This window comes from Colletes gigas, unplaced genomic scaffold, assembly GCF_013123115.1.
Source record: "Colletes gigas isolate AHSC1104 unplaced genomic scaffold, ASM1312311v1 Colletes_gigas_Sc00092, whole genome shotgun sequence".
Classification (NCBI taxonomy): Eukaryota; Metazoa; Arthropoda; class Insecta; order Hymenoptera; family Colletidae; genus Colletes; species Colletes gigas.
Window position 1 is genome coordinate 57,643 of NW_025106719.1, and position 24,389 is coordinate 82,031.

Here is a 24,389-nt window from a genome sequence, read left to right on the forward strand (position 1 = left end):
CGCCACGTGGCCATCGCTCGCTTATCTCGGCGCGGCAGTGCCGTAGCTACGCATAATGGATGCGACACCGATAATATATTAGGCTCCTAATTCCTGTATATGTTTATCATTTTTTATTTTTTAATCTGTTTGTGGATTTGTACAAAACATTTCTCGATCATTTCCATTTCTAAACAATTTCGATGTTCATTGTATATATATGAATGGTTTTTTAAATATAAAGCCGTAAAAAAATAAACAACATTTTATTGTTGGGTTGCCTCACAGAATAGGAATAATATTCCTAAGAGCGAAGTGTGAATAGCAAGGATTTACTCCAGATCTTTCTTAGAAAAGCGTACATGTTCGAGTGATTCCATTGACAAGTTTACATGGATTTTGAAAATATAATTCAGTGATTAGTATCCTAGAGTATACAAATATATTAAGCAATAAAAGTTACAAAAAAAAATCAAACATACTATATACAGAGTGCATATCCTATTGCACCATTATGTATACCAGTTTCGCTTCTAGGTAGCTGCGGCACTGCCGCGCCGAGATAAGCAAGCGATGGCCGCGTGGCGGTAAAACGCCGTGCACGCGTTGCAAATATGTACACATTTTCTCGACCTGTGACAATTGAGAACAGCTTTTACACTTCTGTTGGACAGTTTCTTCTTTAGAAATGTCTGCAGAATCAGATCCTGTGTATAGATTTCGTGTCAGGTAAACAACTTTTCGTAAATATGCAAAAGTATTGTGTATAAAGTATGTACTTCGACACTTTTTCAAACTTTGGCGATCATTTACAACCGTTCAAAAGTACAAAATATTATAACTATCGATGTTAGCATATTCAGGAATCTCTCCTCTATCTTTTAAGATTAATTGGAACTGTCTGATGTTTTTAATTTTCGCGTAATACCTCGCTTTTGCCCAAAATTGTACGTTTTCACAAAAACTCGTGTTTTTCGAAAACTGAGGGTGATACAGCAATTCCATTTTCAGATTCGTGTTTAGGGTACAAAGCTCTACAAGAATCACCTAGTGGGTATTGAAAAACCGAAAAAAAAATTGAATTTGTAGAACAGTGTTATTATTTCTTTTCTTCTTACCTCGTACAATCTAATATATTTCCACTTAGCATTCGATACTACTTAATATTTTAAAAGAAAATGATAAACGTTGTATTTAATAGATTTAAGGTGACGTTTACAACTCGATTAGAAAACAAGGTAACAGGGGATTAAATGTACTGTACAACTCCCGTGTGACCATGTGATGTTTCTTTGAAACTGTTTATAAGTAGGTTAAAGTGATTAAATTAAACGTGTTCTATCAATTGGAAGGCGAAGCACATTCATTTATCGTAATAGGAACAAGTTCTTCCAAAGTTATTGTACACATTTTGTACGCTGGATCATGATTTTGCATGAATATTATTGCCGTAATCTATAGGACATTATCTAGATGGATTTCATCTGATTATAAGTTATAATCCCGTGCAACTAAAAGTAACTCGTTCTATTTGAAATTCATTAATCATTTTGTAATGTCAAACAAGGCTGTGTTTTATCGTTATATTTGCACTTTCAAAGTAAAAGACAATATTCGTAAACGACCATTTTTTTAATTGTCGAGCAGAGCAATTTTTACGTGACATTTATCTATATAATCCAAGGAATTAGAAAACAAAAGTCATTTAATCGATACGCGATAAAAAAGTTATAATAAACACGTCTTAATATTGAAATATTATTTCCAGTACAATTCATTTAATTAATATAAATCATATTTATTTTTTGTATACGACAAACTGTTTCTAAAATAATTATTCAGGAAATTATACAAAAAGTTTGCAGAAAGTCTAGCAAAAAAGAGGAATCATAAAACTTTTGCAGTAGGAGAGTACCAACCGCCAAGAAGGCACCCGCGTTTATGGCGGAGAATGACTGTTTTAGTTACTTTTCCGGGAAGTAACATTGTTATGGAATACATACGTTTCAACTTTATCCATTTATGCAAGAAGTACAAATTTGAGATCTTGTAAAATGTACGATGGCTGATAACGTAAAAGGAAAGTAGCACTTTCAGAACATAATAATATTTTATATTATTATTATGAGGTTATATTTTGAATTTGATAATAGATGGAGAGAAACTGCAGAGGGAAAAGTTGAATGCTATGCTAATGTCTATTTTTCAATGACTTGATATTTTCCTAAATGCAACGATACATATAAAAAGTGCAAATGCATTTTTTTCTTTAACAAAATAGTTATTTTTACGCAGATTGACTCTGCAGAATATTTTACGTATAAAAGTATATTATAGTTCAGTGTAAAAAATGATTAATATTTCACAAGAATAAAAAGAAACAATGTGTAAAGTACTTAACGCGACCTTTGAACGCACTTAATCAAACATATGTACGTCTTAGTAAAAATTTCTCATAAAATATTAATTTTTTACAACATTATACCCTAATACTTTATACACAGAATGTTCCGAATTGTCGATCTGAGTAAAAATGAATATGCGATAGAAAAAAATGCACTTATATTTTTTATGTACATCGTTAAACGTATGGAAAAAATAAAGTCGTAAAGAAATAGACATTACAATTTCATTCGACCTTTTCTTTCATTATTTTGTTCTACTTCTTAGCGAAATATAACTTCAGCTATAAATTGGATGCACAAATACGAAATGAATTTGTATAAACATTCGATTTATTTGATCTTATTTTCGAGTTATGATCATATTTGTACTTCGATAATTTTGAATTACAAATTGAGCTAGTATAATTGATACTACTAAGCTGTATACGATATTCAATAACTTTTTGGTTTCCTTCGAAAGATATTAAAAATTGGCAGCGATCAAGTACAGTAATGCACAGATAATGACTGAAATCTGTTACAGTAATGTAACAGATAGCGATTTTATTTTAAGAATGTGTACATGTTCGAGCTCGAGACTCGAACTTCTAGATAAGGAAAGTGACCACATACAGTAATTTGCTCGTTTCGATAGATCTTTCACAGATGGTAAATTTCCTGAATTATTATTTCGGTAACAAATCGTTGCATGAAGAAGACAATGTCAAACACGAGTTACCTGAATTGTACACGGTGAAATATTTTCAGTTTCAGACACGTTCATCATAACTTTCCCACCTATCTTGTCACTATGCATATCGATGAAATAACTTTTGTTTCTTGGTTCTTCCGGATGTACTAGCTGTCTGCTAAAAGACTAACGAGAGTGTTTACATCCCCACTCTAGTTTATAGCCTACTAGATTTCTGTATCGTCGTACCATTGTCGCTACTGGCCGAGGACAGTGACGAAGATCAACAGCGGACAATCTCCGACGATAGCAACGCTAGTAGACTGTAAATTAAAGCGAGGATGTAAACACTCGTTAGCTTTCTTCTCGCGAACAAACAGTACTGTGGGGTCCCGTTGATGAGAGATGGAAAAGGAAAGGAGAGGGGAGCGATTCGTTTCAAGTCTGCTAGTGGACTCGTCAGTAAGGCACCCTAGCAGACCCTGCCTTAGACTGCTGGATATTGGGTAGTCAGTCGAGGACCGGGAGTTCAGCTACCCTTGGGAAAAATTTTAATCGGATAATCTAGAGGCGAAAATAAGACGAAAATCAAGAATACCAATTTGTTGATTGAAGCTTCATTAAAAAGTTATTAGCGTTTAAATTTCCGCCTGTAGTACGGCAATCTGCGAACAACTGCGTGCATGCGATAATGGTTCTCACTCAGCATGAGAAATTCTGCTTACTGACCTATCGACAACCTCACAGTTTTGTGAGTGAGAACCACTATCACGCGTACGCAGCTGTTCGCAGGGTGCCGTTTTACAGCCGGAACTTTAAACGTTAATAACTTTTTAACGAAGTTCCAATTAACAAATTGGTATTTTTGATTTTCGTCTTATTTTGGCCTCTAGAATCTCCCATTAAAATTTTTCTCAGGGGTAGCTAAACACCCGGTATACAAATGGAAGGTTGGTCGATCCTTTGCGAGAAGAACGGCCCCTCTGGTGGCAAGTACGGGAGGCGATGGACCCCACAATATAAATGCAATATCACTTAAAAATGTAACTTCTCGAACTAGTATAAGAAATGGTCACTTCTGAATGCTTCTATCCTCCATCACGAACGTTTTCTCGTGTCACCGGAAGCAACAGTGATATTTCAAAGGCGTACTCACCCCGTATAATGAAATTTCCATATTAAATAGGTCGTTGGTTTACACGCGGAAGAAAAATTCGATATAACGGTCCGCCGTGGTAACGAACGATCGCGCGTGGTTTCGGTTGATTGAAATTTCTTCGATTTAAGAGCACCGATCTGTGTTCCAATGCACCGTGCCAAGAAATTGGAGCTGTGCCGAAGAAGTGTTCGAAAAGCGACGGTCCGATCGTAATCGTGTTACGCGATTGTCGCGATCCCAGGCGTCCTCGTGAAACGAAGAGCAGATCAAAGGAGCACACGGCCCGAGGCGATGCGGTTCTGAGCACGGCAACCGAACTAATTTCATCGACGAAGCGCCAATCGGTTCTCGACACGTACGAACGACCGACGAGCAGCTCGATCCATCCGGACAGCCCTCGAACAAGTTTTCCTTTCCCCTCCGCGACAAAGTCCGATTAATCCTGCGAATTTCCTGCGGTCGGACGGCAATTAATCGATCATCTGACGCGTGCTGTGAACCAATCGATCCCCGAGATATTGTTGCGCAATCGGGCAACTTACAAGATCAGAGAAGCAATCCGAAAGATTCTACTCTGAACATGGATTCTGTTCGTGCGAAGGAAAGTCGCTAAAACTACCCTTTTCCTTCGCGGCTTCTAGTTGTCGCGCGGTTGAAACGTTTCGTGTTACTCTATGATGACATACAAGGGAAGGACACGAACTGAAATCTACCTTTTATCCAGGTCATAATTTTCAACATATAAGGGAGATAAAAGTTCATGGAAACATAGATTGAAAGTGTGAGATACAATTTTTCTATAAGAGATTTTTTTCGAAAAATTCGATTTGGAAATTTCGTCGAACCGTTTGTGTTTAAGTACGACTCGATGATTGTATCCAATTATTAGTCATTATTTCTATCTGTGTTGATGTTTGTAAACATTAATTGTGGTATGGTATTATCTGTTATTCACTAATTTTATAATCAACCAAAATGAATAATACCGCGTCAACGGCAATGTTTAAAAATTCAAAAGCAAGTAGAAATACAGCAAAACTTGGATAACTGCGAGAAAGCATGATTAATTTTCAGTTCCCAGAAACACACAAAAGCCGAGCTACATTGTTCGGCTTTGTATTCTGCCGACCGTAGAAAAGGACAGCAAAGAAATGATAAATAAGAATAACGCAATGTGAAACTTATTTCATATTTTTTGCTAATGGGACCTTTACTAATACATTTATAAATTTTTCTAATTAAAATAAGACCAAACATGATATAATTTGGATCATATTTGTGTTATTTAATGAGTGTACATTTAATCGTATTTAACACGATCTTATACTCTATTAAAAGTAGGTTAAACACCAAATTACATCGTGTTTGGGCTTATTTTAATCGGAAAACTTTCACAAACACACTGGTAAAAGTTTCGTTAAAAAAAAAACAAAAATAAAAAAGTTTCCTCTTTGCATTGTGTACTATGTATATATTGTCTCACCGATAATAAAGCCCAGATCAAGTTAGACTACACATCCCACTCGACATTGAGCTTCTGAGTGTGTCAACAGGAATCCCCTCTCAGCAGTAGGGGTGACTACTGTTCACTTATCCAAGCATTGCTATAGTACGTAATGATCAGACGCGTTACTCGAGTCGTACTCCATCAATTACATACCCGACGAATGTTCGAAATTCATTTTCTTGAAAACTACCACTTTGAATGAAACATTTTATTTCATATAATTGATTCATTTTTACACAAAGAATCATATGTTCTCAGATATACAACAAGTTTTGGCTAATCTTGTGTAAAGAGCTCTTGCAAGGACACAAACTGTCTGACTTCGACTTTAATGTGCTTTTGCAGAATGATATTAGAGTGATCATTGCTGTATGTAAAATATTAGGTGTAGATACTCAATATTTTTTAAGAGATAAATAATTGAAGTGGGACAATTATAAGTTAGTATAACCCCATCTACTTACAAAATGTCTCATAAAAATTAATATTAATTGAGTTCATGAATTTTAGTGCATTTTTATAGTGCAAGAAAATGTATACTAAGAAGAAGTTTATTGATGTTGCAATACTATAGCAATTAGGAGAATTGCCTTCACCAGACTCGAATAATGCTCATATACTACAGTGAATTTGTAAGTGACACTTACAAACAATTCAATCTATTTCATAACATATGTACACAAAAATTTACAAACTGAATTAATATTATATTTCACGAGACGTTCTGTGAATAGATAGGTTTATACATACATATAGAACTTATAATTGTCCCACTTCAATTATTTATATCTTAAAAAGTATTGAATATCTACATCTAATATTTTGCATATACCAAAAGGGATCGTTCTACTATCATTATGTAAAAGCACGTTAAAATCGAAGTCGGATAGTTTGTGTCCTTCCCATGATAGTTGTAAGTCTCTATAGAGAATTCAATCTAACACTCGATACATTAAGATCTAATCACTATAATTCTGCTGTGTCTCTTAATAGAGTGAAAATAATAAAAGGCCAGCTTGTAGTGATCCCATCATATTCAAGATGTAGATCACTTTTCGTGGTATTGTCCATGAACAAATAATCATAGATACAGGGTGTCCAAAAAGATTGGGACCAAACTTATACTACGTATTACTCAGGTCAAACACATAGCAAAAGTTCATATAAACTTATGTTTGAAAATACTTTATTGAAAAGATACAAGCTTAGAAAAATATTTATGATTTATTGTGGCAATTATAAGAAATGTTTGAAAATTCCTTCCTCTATAAGAATGCAGGATTTCATTCGTCGAATTAGTAATTGTCGAACTTTTTCAAATATTCCATCTGTATTAGAAATAACAATAAATGTATTTTGAATACATTTGTGATCGAACATTTCTTATAACTACCATAATAAATCATAGATATTTTTAAAAGTTTATATCTTTCCAATAAAGCATTTTCGGACATAAGTTTATATTAACTTTTTTTATGTATTCAGTAACACGTAGTATAAGTTTCATCCCAATCTTTTTGGACACCCTGTATATTATGATTTCCAAATTACCACAAAATAGTTGCATACCTTCATGCAATATATCAAATTTTTTAACAGATAACAAATATAAGGGCTTTCAAAATGTTTGATTATTATATTATAAATAATATTAGTCTAGAAGGATATTTTTTAATAGGTATGAGTTGATGAATACTTAAATCTTTAGTTTATTCAAACCATTTAATAATATAATGTATGAAGACGGAAAAACTGTACATTTAATTTTTGATATTACACATGTGTATACCAATGGACCCGTATGGAATCTAAGGTTTATTAAAAAAAACAGTCATGGTTCTAAAAGCTTTCAAGACGTAACCCAAGTACGATGCATGAATTGCTGTAAAATAACAATGTTAACAGCTTCGAGACATTGAGAGTTTATAGAAGTTTATCAGTTCGTTGAACACATTATTATCTATATTGCAAGGTGAACCGTGTAATTTGATTTATTTAATTTTTTCTGTTACTAATGGTCCGGTAAAAATGATTTTGTCTAGTATAACATGGTTTAGAAAGAGCTTTAATAAGAGTATGCTAAATTTTTTGTTAATTGTTATTTTCTATTTCTTCTTGATAACATGCGACATAACGTGTGAAATTCTTACAGCTAAAAATTCTGCATAACGTTTTTTTTTTTGTTTAAATAGAAAAATCTGTATTTGTTATACAGCTTGTCTTAATATCTAAAGAACGATAAATGTAACCAAAAAAATGTGTTTCTTTATAAAACTCTATAGGTGTCCTTGAAAACTTCGAAAAAAAACTATGAGTAAAAAATTTAGTATACTCATTTTAAAGCTCTTCCTAAACTATGTTATACTAGACAAAAATCATTTTTAACAGAGCACGAGTAATAAATCAAGCTGATTAAGTTATGTGGTTCAACTTGTGTATGTATATGTATACATACATATGTATATCATATAGTTTTAAAAATGAATGTTAACATACGTAACTTGTACATGACAAGTGTTTTTGATACAGCGACATTATTCTGTCAACAGATCAGAGGTATTTAAAAGTTTCAATAATTTAACAATACAATGATTAAGGAATTTTTATTAAATACATACTATTTTATGTTCATATTGAATTCTGAAACATAGAATCGATTCACGATAAGTATTTTTTAGAGAAAAACAAACCATTGCCAGAAGCTTTGCAATATTGGAGTTTATAATAAATTATATACCATACAGAGTGTCCAGAAAGGTTGAAAGAAAGTTTATATTACGGATTACTGAGGACAAATAGATGAAAAAAAATTCATATAAACTTATGACCACATTTGCTTTATTGGAAAGGTATTTATGATTTATTGTGGCAGTTCAAAATGCATTTACTATCATTCCCAATTCAGTTGGAATATTTGAAAGAGTCCGATAATCGACAAATTGAGGCTGCATTTTTGCAGAGGCAGGAATTTTCGAACATTTCTTATAACTGCCATAATAAGTCATAAATATCTTTAAAAGCTTATATCTTTTCAATAAAGCATTCTCCGACATAAGTTTATATGAAATGTTTTTTTTATTTATTTGACCTCAGAAACACGTTATATAAGTTTGGTCTCAACTTTTGTGGAGACCCTGTACATTCTGCGTATTCTTACGTGTTCATTGGGTGTAATAAATTTACGTATATATAATTTAAATAAAATGAGCAAATTATTGATTACTTATTCTGTAATTAATTTTCAAAATGTAATTATATGTATTTAATAAAGAAGACTTTGTCTATTTTGTTGATAAATTATTTGTAACTTTAAATTGAGGAATAGTATTCTTATATCACAGCACTTGACACGAATGGGTTAAAAGATACTTTGTTCATTAAATTATTCATTGGATTCATATTCTTTTATAAACTTTAAATGCTGTGTAGCTTTTGGTAGAACATTGATATTTCATACTTAATTGTACTTAGGTTAGGTTAGTCTGTAATTAATTAAATACCCAAAATGTGACACTTAACATGCTCACCTTGAATAATTCGTAAATTATACGTTGTGTAAGAAATTGTTACGTACAACAGTTACACAGTTTAGAATGATGAAGGAAGAAGATCTTTGGACGACATATAAAATCTTTTTCTTTAAAATTAGTAGAGATGTGTTGGACATGTGAAGGTCGATTTCGATTTTTTAAATAGAATGTACAATTCTGTACATCATAACTCGATTGAGTACCAAAATTTGTTGTAAGTTAACTTGTATTAATCTTCAGTGATCCTAAACCTAATAGCATTTATACGTAAACACTGCTGTTCGATAGAAATCTTTTCTAACTAAATCTTTATAAAATATAAAGATTACCTCTTTGATCTGTATGCGAGACAGATTTTCCAAAAACGAAATCAATATTCCTTTAACTATTTTGTTTAGGGACAATAGGTTCATTAATGTTTCTTTTTGCTCTAAATTCGATACTCGATCAAGTTGCGGCAGTGAAAATAAAAAATTCTATTTAAACAATAAAAATTGATCTTCAAATCTCTGAAACCTTTGTATCTAAAAAAGAAATCATACCTCAGCCAATAATCGTACGGAACCTACGCAACTTTTCTACGTCGTGTTGTACAAATAAAGTGTTATAAGAAACGAATGAAGAAATCAATTTCATTTGTTTATAATTAACTGAACCAGGGGCGACTTATCTTTCTATATGCAACAAATTCATTTTGAGCAACCTTAGATTTGTTTTAAATGGAAAATGGTATTGGTTTTTTTTATTTGAATAGTTCTTATCACATTGAATAATATTTTTTATTATAGATAGTTTAGGCATTACCAAGCACACAGAAATGCAAAATACTTGTCCCTAAACATAATTGCAGAATTAATTTTAATTTTTCGCTTCTATAACTGTACACAATACAAACAAAATAATTTATGTAATTGTTACTCAGTTTGATAAAAACTATCTAAATAAGAACTTGCCTTATTCCTTCTAAGTCACCTCAAAAAAAATTTGTTATTCATGAAAAGAATAGTCCATCTTGGATCATTTAGTGAAAAAAAAAGTTGACATCTTTACTGGTTTCTGAGAAATACAGTTTGTAACACTTTATTTATACCACGTGGTATTTGTCATACAACGCAAAATTTGCAAGATACTCAAAATAAGAACTCTTATGGTGTTTCCAGAATGACTGTCACATAACACAATAAATATATTGTACATACAAATGATAGGTATCTTTGATGTGAGTCAATGTTTTGTCAACACCTCAACAAATACAATATTTTGTATATTTTATTTAAAGGTTATGCATACAAAGGTATTAAAATGCAATTAGACGTATTTAATAAACACTCTGTTGATCGGTGATTTATTTTAATAATACTATCTAGCATTTCATCCGCACGACAACTAGAAACTTGGGAAGAGGGAGTTAGGGATACGTTTGGTGTGCCATAGTTCCCCACAAACAGAATTAATTATTGGACTTCCGCGTGGACGCGTCGGTCGAGAGTCTCCTTCGAGGGCTGAGACATTTCGTGACGTTTCTGAGGAGGGTTCGAGATCCCGAGGCTAAACATCGTTTCCGGGTGGTTTCGCAGGCAGAAAAGAAAAATATTGGAAAAGTAACGGGTCTTCAATTTCTCGCGAATATCGTACCAGCGAAATGGAACACAAAGAAACATCGAGACTGTGGGAACTCTGTGCGTTCCTGTGCGCGTGCATGCATTGAGAATAAGTGTGCTCGCGTGTATCTGTTATATTGTTTGTATACGTTTTCGAGTCTCTCTTACATATATATTTCTCTGTTGCGTGTATGTGTGCGTGTTTGTGCATTGTGTCGTATGTACATTAGATTGTGATCGTAACGATCGACGGTAATCGTTCTTTCAAATACACGGGCACTAAGAAGTGGTTGCTCAGGTAAACGGGTGGGGGGATGTATTTAGTCAAACGATTGGAATGATCAGTAATCGATTTTCAGCGTAATGACTGAATAAGACCTAGAGGTAGTACCATTTTCACTTCGGATAGCGAGCTGATACTCAAGACGTACATGGTGACGCCCACCTCGACAGGAGGACCTGAAATCGAAGGTTAGTCAGACTGAGTCGGCCGTTTCCGGCCGCGGACATGTTACACGATGGGGTGACTATGGCTTTTTTGTTCATTGATCATCGAATTATCATTAACATTCGCATTACTCTCTAAATACATTTATTTTTTTTAATTTTTTTTTTCGTTTTTTGTGAATTTACTGTGAGTGTATAATGTTAGGGTTTTTCTTTTTTTAATCGTATCGCTACGCCGGATGGATCGCTGAAAGTGATAATTGCTCTCAATTAGAGGACCACCGGTTATGGTTCTTTTTTTGTTACGTGTGCTTGGTTATACGTATCGTTTCGCAACTACAACGATTCTTCGCGGCAGTGCTGAAACATTGATCGTCGCACGGCAGAATCGAGTCTCGGTTTCGTTCGAGTCCAAATATTCACCGCTAGATGTATTGTGGAAGCTTACACTATTATTGTTTGTTACTGTAAGTTCTACAAGTCTTGATATTAGGAAATATTTCTAGATAACATTGTCCTAATTGTAGAACACGTTGTAACATAAGAAAAATAATTATAAATGTAATATTATAATGTAAAATATAATCAGTAATCATCAATACTAAGAATATAATCATTTGGTGTTTTGTGATGAATCATATTTAAATGATGAATCATTCAAACACAATTCCTAGGAGAAAAAAACAAAGAGAAAAATGATGTTCATTTATGGAAACAAACATTAAATCCAAATTTTTCTGTCCTTTACAATGAATAATTGCAAAATCAGTTTAAATATTCGCCACTAAACGCGAAGATCTATTTGGTACTAGTAAAATATGAGTCAAGATCATTAAACTAAGAAGTTGGTCAAATTGTTAATCGTGTTTGGGATCTGGTCTATCAGATAAAAGCCTCACTGATGAGTCCAACTAGCAGATTTGTGATCTGGGCTTTTGAAGTTTGCAAAGTGATCTTGGAAGCATATTTATATTTTCATTATATTATGAGTACGATTTGGTAAAAGGTCCTGAAGGTATTTTAAAAGGTATGGTTTTCTAAAAGATGCATCAATGAGTTGTTTCTCAAGGTCGTTAAACATAATTAAGTGGTAATGTAAGGTCAATTCATTGATGTCTCTCTAAAAAGAAGATTCCTTATAAGTAGACTGAGGATCTTTATGCAAATTCATATTTTTATTTATGGAATTAATGAAATGGGAGCTTCATAGAGGGTTGTCTCAACCCCTAAATATAATAATTCGTATCTTACTTTAAGTATTTCTTCAACCCCTAAATATAATAATTCGTATCTTACTTTAAGTATTTCTTATATTTTTGCATATTAAGTGCATTCTATAGCTTTTTGAGAATTTTACATAAATGCATAAACATTCGCAGTCTACTTATAAGATTCCAATCTTCAGAACTTCTACCAAATTTCATACATAAGGTTTTGAAACCTTAAAGAAGGCTGGATACTATGAAGTGGTACATCAGGATCTATCACCTAAATTGCTTGAAAATTTTTTTTTTGTAACAAATGTTTGAAACAAAGTCATAGGGTATAAAGTGATGTATATGCTGATATGATTGGTTTTTTTCTATATTGCTTTTTTATCGAGATTTGAAAGTCACTTTGAATTTTTTAATCATAATGTGTAAAATTTGTCTCTAATACTAAAAAGAATATGTAAAACAAAGTAAAAAAATATAAACAATATGCGTGCAAAATTCAATACTTATCGAGATATTGATTAACTTATGTTCAATATAGAAGATGCTCAAAATATTGTCCATTCTGATCAACAGACGCGTGTACATCTATTGTGTACATACTACATTAATAAAAATGTTACAAGGGATAAATCAATTACAATAAACTTTCATTGGCATTGAAATCGTGTGTTTATCGTTTACATTCTATTGTTCTCTTATTGAACATACATGTAAGTTACTTAATACCTCGGCAAGTATTGGATTCTAGATCCATATTGCCTTATAGTTTTTTCCTTAATTTTATATATTCCAGTAGTAGAATCAAATTTTTCACGTTATGATTAAAAAATTCAAAGTGACCAAATCTCGATAAAAAAGCAATATAGAACAAAAATAATCATACCAACGTATACATCATTTCATACTTTTGGACTTTTGTTAGAAATATTCTTCTGTAGAAGAAATGATTTTCAAGTAATAAGGTGGCAGATCTCAGTGGATCACCCAATATGCATACTAATTTGAATTATCCAACTAGCCGTGTAATTGAAAATTTGAGTAGAATTTTGTATCCCTCCCTTAGCTCCTCATTCCATGTAAAAACAAACTACAACGTATAGTTTCTCCTAAAGTTTATATTTTATGCCCTTAACAGTATAAAACCAAATCCACTTTGCTGAAAACTGCGTTATTCAAGGGACAACTGTAGTAGTGAAAACGTTGGTATTAAATATACTAATATACAAAATAAATATATCTAGCAAGTGCCAAACTGTATATTTTTCACTAATTCCGAAAAATATACTTTTGTACATACATACATGTTGTAGAAGTTGATAATTTCACTATGTACTCTCAATGTAAAGAGCAATGGTGTTAACGCATATTACATTTAAAGTCAATGGTAATATTATCAAAGATTACCCAAAGTCTAATTCTATGATAAAAATAAAAATGGTGTCAACAATCTCAGGAGATCTGTTTAGCGTAATACTTTTGCATGTTTGCAGGAAAAATAGCCCAGATATGTTTATCGGTGATTTATCGATCAATATATCCCCAAAAATGGCGCTCAATGACTTGTTTAATTAATCATAATAAAACAATCAATCAATTCCTCGTTTATAATATTCACGAACATTATTACTGAAGGATAAACCGTGTAATTTATTCACTTATAATTTTTGGTACTGGTAGGTTGATCAAAATATTTTTGTCATTGATGGCGTAGATCAAAAGGTCTATCAAGGTTATAACATTAAATTTTTTATGCGTCCTCTTTTTCTAAGTCACTTTTAAAGTCACCTTTTCTTTTATGTACTACCATGTGATTCTTGTTGTTTATCATATAGCAGGCATTGAAGCGAAATCAACGAACTGAAGGAACGTGAACTTCAAATGACCTTTTTTATCAAATTTATATCGCCAGAATATGTATATATCAGAATATATATCTCAAAATCGCTTTAAAATCATATTGTAACAACTCGTAAATTTTGGGATTATTCATAAATAAATAAAAGTGACCTTGAAAAATAAAAAGAAAGTGGCGCAAACAATAACATTTTGATCGATTTGCTAATAACCGAAATAGGAGTGAACAAGGTATGTTGTTCACCTTGTATATTTTATTACATACATTTTATTTATGGAAAAGCTTCCATATTGTTCATTCTAGGATTATACATTAAGGGAAAACGTATAAGAATTAGACATTGATCCTGATATTTCAAAAACTACAAGTATATTTTCAAAACGTTTTGTTTCATCAATATAAACGAAATCAAGCTCACTTAAAGGTTGAAAAAAACAAATGAAAAGTAGACTGATAAAGTTAGAAAAACAAAGACGTTTCAAAAATCTAATGTTATCATATTGAATACTCAACAATGAGAGTCGTCTGCTAATAATAAAAATAAAAAGAACGAAGTTATGTGGTTCACTCTATATACAGGATGTATCCTTTTAGTTTAATCACCATTTTTCAAAAATTTCCGTCATTCTGTAAAAACATATTTAAAGATGTCCAATATACGTTCAAAAATATGGGCACGACTATAGAAACGTTAACATAGAAAATTACTTTATTTCGATCAAATTATATATTCAAAATTAGAGTAAGGCTATCAAACTAATATGTTTATTAAACAAATACAACGATAATAATAATGCCGTTTTACATGATACGATAAATTGATACTAACGATAAGTTGACTAAGTTTATGACAATCTACTGTTTACTTTTACTATTCGTCAATTGTATTCATTTATATATCGGGCATTCACTGTTCTGCTGAAAGTAGTATTATCGTAAGTTTCATGATTCTTCGTTGTAATATAGTGACTAATTTTAGTTCAAAAAATTTCTCTGCTAAATCATATTAGCAAAAATACCTGTAAAATAAGTAGTCGAACTTAAAAGATACACGCGGTAGAAGAGACTCACTCAGTAGTTCTATACTTCTATTCTTTGTTCAATACAAATGTTAAACTATTCTTTGTTATTTCTAACTATTCTTGTTACTTCTATTCTTTGTTAGATACAACACCTTTGTTTATAATTAATAATTAGTAATGCACCGTGCATCGAAATAGAAACCGTTCCAGTTTTATCGGCGAATTGGTGACTATTTCGACGCTCGATAGTCTCGTGGCCGGCATTACCATTAAAAGTTTATTAAAAAAAAAGGATGGAATGGTCCGATGTTGGAGGAGTTGAAGAATGAAGTAAAGTATGAGAACAAGATGACTGGGTAACAGAGAGAAAGAGCAAGAGCCGACGTTTTCCGCGATAAAGTTGACTCGTAAACAACGCCACTGCCAGCGGTATCGTCCACCGTTCCAACGATATATCTTCATTTCCATTTCTGGGATGTTTTTAAACCCATATAGCCAGCGAATGTCCCATATGGGACACATATTTCATAATGACGGTTCCGCGAACGCGTTGCAAAACGCAGTGAACGGACGTGGTATTGAGTTAATTGAAATGCGTTGGTATGGCGTGCCTCTGGTGACGAATCGGACCCGAGAACATGCTTTAAATAAACAAAATATACGAGAAAAAATAATAGTGGTAAATATTTACTTTAGTGTCTTTGTTTATTTTTTCTGTTTATTTTGTAGTGTATCTGTTTATTTTTTTTTTTAAGAAATATTTTTTTATAAAAATCAGATGCAGCTTTTTGTGAAAAAAGAAAACTGAAAAATATAAACAGTTTTAAGGAAAAACCACTAAAGTAAGTATTTATCATAATAGTAAAAATAGAAACTCGGAAAAAGGACAACTAACAATTCAAATAAATCTGACGAAGAAAAAGTTGATTTAGCCTACCTCGATTGTAAACATTTTCATTTTGTATACATTGACAGGAAATTAGTGTCTAAAACACTGTCCACGGGAAACTAATATCCTACTATATAGGGTAAGTTACCTATATTCATCCAAAATCATTTATAAACTGTTTGGTGTATAGAAAAAATGTTCCCAATAAAAAGGGATGTATACTAGAATAATTACATTTTTCTTATCTTGGTTTTTTATCGAGATACCAAAATCACCTTGACTTTTTTTTTGAATGGAACATCATTTCACTCTACAATTTAGCATCATTTATATTAAAAATTATTTTATGAATATCTTAGTAATTATTGATTTTTTACACCATTTATTCTAATGCTTGTTTACTCAGTGTACGATGCTTTTATCAATTGCAAAGTGAAATATTAGTTCCTTTCAAAAAATCTTAAGATGATAGTATCAATTATTTTCTTTCATTCTTTTCCTCTATTTTGTATGATGTTATTGTTTTTGGTATTCCGTCTGCACTTTGTGAATTATTATTTTTCATCGTATCTTCTAACGAATGAGTGAAACGAGTATTCATTATTATTACACGTTAGAAATTTAGTTACATAAATGTTGTAATAAATAAAGTATGGGTCTAAAGAGTCGCAGTGACTGTCTTTTACGTAACTATCTTACTGGATTACTTTACTATTGTCCTCATTGGTAACACACGATTTTTGTTTCAAACATGTTTTCATATGACGAACAGTCTAAGAGTAGCGTAAAATAGTCAAATTAGACGACTCATCCTGCAAACGTAATTAGAAAATAATATTACGAAATATGTGGGTATCTTTGAATTAAGAAGAAAGTACCTATTAAGGATCACGAATTCACAAAACTTTTTTTTATCATGTCACTTACTAAATTACGTTAAACATTGTAGAAACAAATATACTGACAAATAAGTCTCAGAATAATTGATAAGGAATTTTAATATATCGTTGTTTCTAAGAATTTTACTTTCCTATAATACTTTCCTATAATTATGACAAATACTCAAAAAATACGCTACTCTACGGAAGGTAATACGTATCATTTACATTTTAGACTCCCAGTTCATTAAAAGGAATAAAGTTAGGTCAGCAGCATTTTTTAACGACAGTAATGATGAAAATCAATAAATAATTAGACATTAAACGATATGGTTGAAATTGTTAAGCCTTTATTGATACTAATAATTAAAATTTGTAATTTCTTAATTTACATTTGAGTGTTAACGTCATAAATTTAAAAAGCAACGTGATTTTCTTCTACAAGATTTCTATGTACCTAACACGATGTTTTTCTTCCTGACTATCCTTTCTCATTCAATGTGTTTTAAATTCGTCACTTCGTTTCTTCTACTGTTCCTATAAATTCGATTATATTATTCCTGTCTTTCAAAGTTCTGGTTGTTCATTTATTTATTTAATTTACCTCCACATATTAAGAATGCTCTAGTTCTGACTAAATCTGTATACTTTCTTAATGTACTATTATATTTCAAGACTTCTTTTCTTGTAATATAAAACGAATTTTGTAATATAACAAAAACAAACTAATTCTAGCACTTCATATTTATTTGAAACCACCTTCTCTGCATTGAACAATATCAAGAACAAGAATAGACCGTGGCTTGAAACCTTGGAAAACGATGTAATACCTTTTTTTGATTCGACCTTGCATGCAAGAAGTATTAAAACGACGATGACCTTAAATATTTCTTTAAAACTAAATGTATAGAAAATAAAAAAAAATAATAACCAATTATTGTTTCAAATTTTTAAATAATTTTGTAAATGCTACTTCTTTATTACAAGATATTGGAAATAGAAAAGGACATTTCAAAAAATGAGGACAAATTTCTTTTCACAAATCATTGAACATATAGTGGTTCTTTTGCTGCTAATTCTTAGTAGAAATGGTATAAAATTATTATTTTTTTTTTAATCAAACAAAAATATATACTTTTCTTGCGAGTGAAAAGCGAATGATGTAGGTGCGCCGTGAAATAAAGGAGGTTAAAAATCGTTCATCCAACCTTTTAATTTAGCGTGACAAACGTTATACTGTGGGTGTAAAAAGTATTCGTACTTCGAATTCGTATGTTTATTAAACATGTTACATGTATTCTTCAAAATCTGTAGAATAACAATATAACAAAAGAAATATTTATATTGTTTATATAAATATTAAGAAAAATGAACATGCTTCAATCAAGAGTAATAAAAATTATTATTCAGCATTTTAGTCGTAATCGGTCACTGTACGAATACTTTTTCCACCCACAGTAATTATTATTTTGGAAAAATTGATCCGAGTCGAACGATTTGAATAGATACCTTCTTGAATTATTGCAAATATTCTCTCCCGAGATTCTCGAAGCTAATGAATCTTTATACCGTCTATCGATCCGTTGTTTTACGTACACTCGAAGGTTCACGAACATCGTTGCACTGAGTCCTTGAACTATATTGAATTACGCGTCGTCATCAATCGAATTGTTTGCTCGTGAGTGTGTATGTACATACGTACGCGGCATGGCACCGCTTAAGACGATGGAAACGCGCATTGAGTTTCCCTGGCACGTATTTCGGCATTTTTATGTAGACCGCGGCCGTGGGAGAAAACGCGCGTTGGAAATCCTTCGGTGCTCCGAAGAATATCGAATGAAGGGCCGTTAGTCGAAGGAACCATGGAGCTCTGTTTATCCACTGGATGTAGGATACCCCCGGTAATGTCCGAGAGCCATCTAAATTTTAAATGTTAAGACTACATACGTGCTTTCACGGACCTGGTAAATCTACGGTCTCAGCTCTTCGCGGCGTTACTGAGCCGTAGATATCGGCAATTCGAATTGAGCATCGGAACGAGACGTTTGAAACGATCACGGAGAACGGCCGATACTAACACATGTATGTCGCGTTAAAAGTAACACGAGCACTGAAAGTTCTCTTGGGATTTATACACGAGTATTGTTGTTCCCATAAAGTTCGTGGAGCTGATTTATGCAGGGTGTTCGGCCACCTCTGGAAAAAATTTTAATGTGAGATTCTAGAGGCCAAAAATAGAACGAAAATCAAGGATAACAATTTATTGATTGAAGCTTCGTTAAAAAATTATTAACGTTTAAAGTTCCGCCTGTAGATAGGCAATCTGCCAACAGCTGCGTGCAGGTGATAGTGGTTCTCACTCAGCATAATAAACTCTACTGACTGACATGACGACAGCCTTACAGTTTTGTGAGTGAGAACCATTATCACGCGTACGCAGTTGTTCGCGGATTGCCATTCTACAGGCGGAACTTTAAACGTTAATGACATTGTAACGAAGCCTCAATCAACAAATTGGTATTCTTGATTTTCGTTCTATTTTGGCCTCTAGAATTGTCCATTAAAATTTTTAGATAAATAGATAATTATAATTTATATTTACAAACACATTGATTTATTAATAAAGATATAACGATACACGTGTTAACAGGAAATGTAACAATTATATATAAATGATTTTAAAGTTCTGGAATATCTAGTCCGTTCAAACTTGCATTCTCTTACTCTTTTTCACTCTGTATTCTTGTACTCTATTCTCTTGTAACTTATGTTCTTGTAATTCTTGTAACTGTTGTAATCTATGTTCTTGTAACTCTTGTAATTGTTCTATTGTAACTCTATGTTCTTGTATTGTATACTCTTGTAATCTATGTTCTTGTACCTGTCCTCGTCCGGTTCTGTTCCGTGATTAAATACCGAATTCAAAAATAGGAAGTGATTCTATTCGCAAATCAGAAATTTGCCCATCCCTCGTGGGCCAGTCCTCCCTTAACTATAAATCCCACCCACTGAAGGTTTGTACGGGGGTAGTCGTCAGCGGTCCCAAAGGGCAGGTAGCTGGGTCCAATTACCCTTTAAAATTAACTAAGTATGCGCTGGCTTAATGGCTTTATCGCTACGGCTATAACTACGGTAATTCCTATTGTCAACTAGGTAGTCAAGATAAAGTTGTCAGATGACCAAATTATGTGCATTTAAGTAATTTAAGTAATATTTGAAAATAATAACGTGTTCTACAATATACCATGTTTTGAATTTCAAACAAGTATTAATCCGATTGTGTAAATTTTTGAAGGTGCAGTATACATGGAACTCAATATCCAATAAGAAAGTTTTATAATCTGACTTGAAAAAATTAAGGCAGATTTGGAATTTTTGATAATTATTTGGAATAAAGAGCATTTCATCGATTTCAATAATTTTCAAATTGACCGTCGGAACGAGACGTTTGAAAACATCACGAAGAATGGCAGATAGTAACATATACAGGGTGTTCGGCCACCCCTGGGAAAAATTTTAATGGGAGATTCTAGAGGCCAAAATAAGACGAAAATCAAGAATATTAATTTGTTGATGGAGGCTTCGTTAAAAAGTTATTAGCTTTTAAAGTTCCGCCCGCACTGAATTTTTTTTCTAGAAAGTGGAATTGTAGAATTAATGCCAATGCGACTTTCCGAAATGTCAATTTCGTTTCATTCTTTTAGAAGTACAAGTAATGATGTTATTGCTCTTTTCATAGTATTGTGAATTTATGATCTAAACATTATATTTTGCAAATAAGAAGCATACTGACGTATCGACAGCCTTACAGATTTCTGAATAAGAACCACTGGGACCAACCTGTCACGACGTATCGCGCGTCGAGATTATAGTTCTACAGGCGGAACTTTAAACGTTAATAACTTTCTAATGATGCCTCAATTAATAAATTAGTATACTTGATTTTCGTCTTATTTTGGCCTCTAGAATCACCCATGAAATTTTTTCTGAAAAGGTAGCCGAACACCCTGTATAATATCTTGTTCTCGTTGTGATTAATATCAACTATTGAAACGATTGTTTTTTTCAAAAAAAATTTAAAAATGCCAAGATTTCTTTTTATAATTTCCTGATATTTTGAATAGTATATTTAAGTAAATCTTTTGGTTTACAATTTAGCGTCTCGGTACAGAAATATGTTTTATATAAAACATTTTATAATTCGAAGAACTTGAAACGATACCTGCAAGAAACGAATGAATTTATTCTATACATGAAATCGTAAATATGCTTCTAAATATAATTCCTTGTTGTACATATTGTAATTAATGTTATAAATTACATTTATTTGCAAACTAATATTTTAGTTTTCAAATATTTCACCTGAAAGAAATGAATAATATAAACGAAAAAATTAACTGATCATCAACAAAATTCTGAACAATTCAATTTTTTCTTGTAGAACTGACTCGTAGCAATCATTATGGGAAACTGTGCGTCGTCTGCTGCAGTCAACAGTTAACAACATTAAAAATACATGAGACATTTGCATGCAAATTTATACTTTCTCGAAACGTGAACGAATGTGCGAACAAAATGTCAAGTTTCTCGGTCACGTACTGCATTTTACTTTAATTTTTACATATCACTAAAAAAAGGTGTTTTCAAGAAGAATATCTCCTTAAACATAGATAAATATTATACAGTTTGCATCGAGCTAAAAATGATACTTTGTATTCAGAATGCTACATACTTCGAACCCATTCATAAACCTACTTGTCTTAAATTGCATACTTTCAAATAAATTGTTCTGATCCTATGGCAGTTTTCCAAACATTTGTGTTTGGCATCTAAAGTATTATTGACTCAGCTTGTATCCTCCACGTTAGTATTTCAAAATGAATTCAATTTATCGATGAGGTAATCGTTGACATCTCTATGTACTGCGTGTCGATGAAATTATAGACGTTTCGAAAACGCTCATGGTTTTTAGGGACTAATCAGCATTCGAAGCATTCTGCGGTTCTGGAAGTTGCATAGATGGAATGCCAAGAAAATCGATCGTCTCTACGAAGCCAGGAAATTGATAGGGATTGTTTTCAGAGAGTAATTCTCGCGGGTGGCACACTTTTCGGAGTCTCGGATTCCAGAGCATTGTCTCCCGCAGGAAAAGAGCAAGAAACCGCAGTTGTGGATGCCTTCGCGGGTCACCGTGGCTCGTGGCCAGCGTCAGAAGTCGGATCTGGAACTGTCCCAGCGTAGGATCAGGCTTGGAATGAAAATGAATGGACGTTCGAAGTAGCGGGGAATAAATAAAGCGCTTGTGTTTACCGTTTATCGTTGTCTTTTTTCAGTTTGGATTTTCGCGGACGTGAAAAGTTGTGTCGACGTGTCGAAAAGTTGATTGCACGCTGAATATGTTGTGAATCGCGAAGCGGATGGACGACAAAGGTGAATGCCAGAAAAGTTGTAGTGTTTGTAATAGTAGTCGTAAAGTTGCAAATGTTATTATAATAACGAAGATGTCAGACAATAGTAGTCGACAAGAATAAAAGAAGTCGCAGAAGGGTTGGGCACGCAAAAATTGCAGATTTACTGACAGCATCGGTAAATAAATCACGCCACTTACCAAAGAGGCGGTTGAAGCTATGAATATAATATGACTGAAAGGTGGAAATAAAGAACAATTAAAAGTCGTATTGAAATTTCACATAGAACAGATGGAAGACGATGAAAGTAATGCAAACATCAATGAAGCGAAGAAAGATTAGAAAAATACGAATGAAGACAACATTGAAGAGAAACGACAACCAGTAGTTCGAGATACAAATAGACAACTTCGTAATCATCGATTGAACCCAATAATCGAAATTCACGATTAAAGACGTTGAAGAAGTCATACTTTTCTGGTGACGATGATAAATTCAATATGAAGAAATGGATAACGAATTTTGAAGAAATAGTTGTTTTATTATTATTTAGTTGTTCATATACGAAAAATGGGCAGCTTCGGAAGATTCGGGGTGAAAGAAGATCATACAGCTAGGAAACATTTGTGACGACACTTCCCGCATTCTCCAGCAGAGGGATACGCTCAACTCTTCTATACTCCTCTCACAAGTACTCGACAGTATGTTTTTAGGTACATATACGCTCCCCAACCGACGATCGAATGTCCTGGCGTCTAAAGAAGGGCCAGCTAGGGTTGCCTTAATGATGAGTTCACTAATGCAGGCCCAGAATGAAATGTTCTCCTCTCTTTTCCTTTTCTTTCCTCTTGCTATCTCACTTACTCCCTTCATACAGCAAGCCACAACAAAGTTAATTTTTCAAATACTAATATTAACTGAGATACAAATGATAACGTGCTAAATATTCGAATGATCATATGCATAACTAATTTCAGTACTGTATACGTTGAGGAATGCAGTGTCGCCATCTATTAGATTTATCCGAATGGGACTTCCCTCGCGACGTCTGGAATGTTCATAGTACTCGATGGTGAAACATCATGCTCTTTTTTTTATTTCCGTAAAAGTTACACTATGCAGTATTAAAGCATTATTAAAGTAATAATAACTACATCAAATACGTTTGTGTTAATGGTGGCCTATCCCAAAATAACAGTGTACATACAATACGATTTGATGTAGCAACAACCACATCCGCCTTGAAATTTATTTATTATCTCATTTTTGTCGAACTTCCTGTTAATTAAACTCAAGCACTTATCTTAGTTTCCTTGTTTAAAGTGCATCCTCCAGGTATGGCACATTTTATTTTCTAAGATATTTTATGTTATATTCCAAATAATATTATATGTATTGCTACTTTTTAATTTTCCTGATTGTTCAACATATTTTCGTTCACTATCTTTGCACTATTCTTACATAATTAATTCCTGATCTTTCTTTTTTCGATAGTTTATGATAATGAAAATGGCGTAGCATTGTAAGTTAATGGCATAATGGCATAATTTTCCATTCGTCCTATTTTTCCCGAAACAGTTTTCTTTTTTGGTCAAATATCCCGAGGTCCTAAATTGTTCGCAAATGTCCTGGTTTTTTTTTTATATAGAAATCTGAGCGTAAAGAATTTCATTTTGTTTATTATTTTTCGTTTTTCTGATATCTGTATACATACAGTAATTGTTCGAATTTCATGGAAGCCTTGTACAATTAAAAATAAAAATTATTTATTTTGACATGGCTGATAACGATAAACATACTAATTAAGAATCTGGTCAATTTT

At 32.6% G+C, this 24,389-nt stretch overlaps 1 protein-coding gene across 2 annotated transcripts in view; it reads right to left on the bottom strand.

The window, feature by feature from the left end:
- LOC122404017 (gamma-aminobutyric acid receptor subunit beta-like) overlaps positions 1 to 24,389 on the bottom strand; it is a 71,378-nt gene that overhangs the window by 39,197 nt on the left and 7,792 nt on the right. The window contains exon 2 of one of the 2 annotated variants that reach the window (XM_043407866.1): positions 11,243 to 11,310. The exons of the other annotated variant lie outside the window; for it this stretch is intronic. Coding sequence (XP_043263801.1) covers positions 11,243 to 11,310 — 68 coding nt within the window. The remainder of the gene's footprint in view (positions 1 to 11,242; positions 11,311 to 24,389) is intronic. 2 annotated transcript variants of the gene reach the window in all.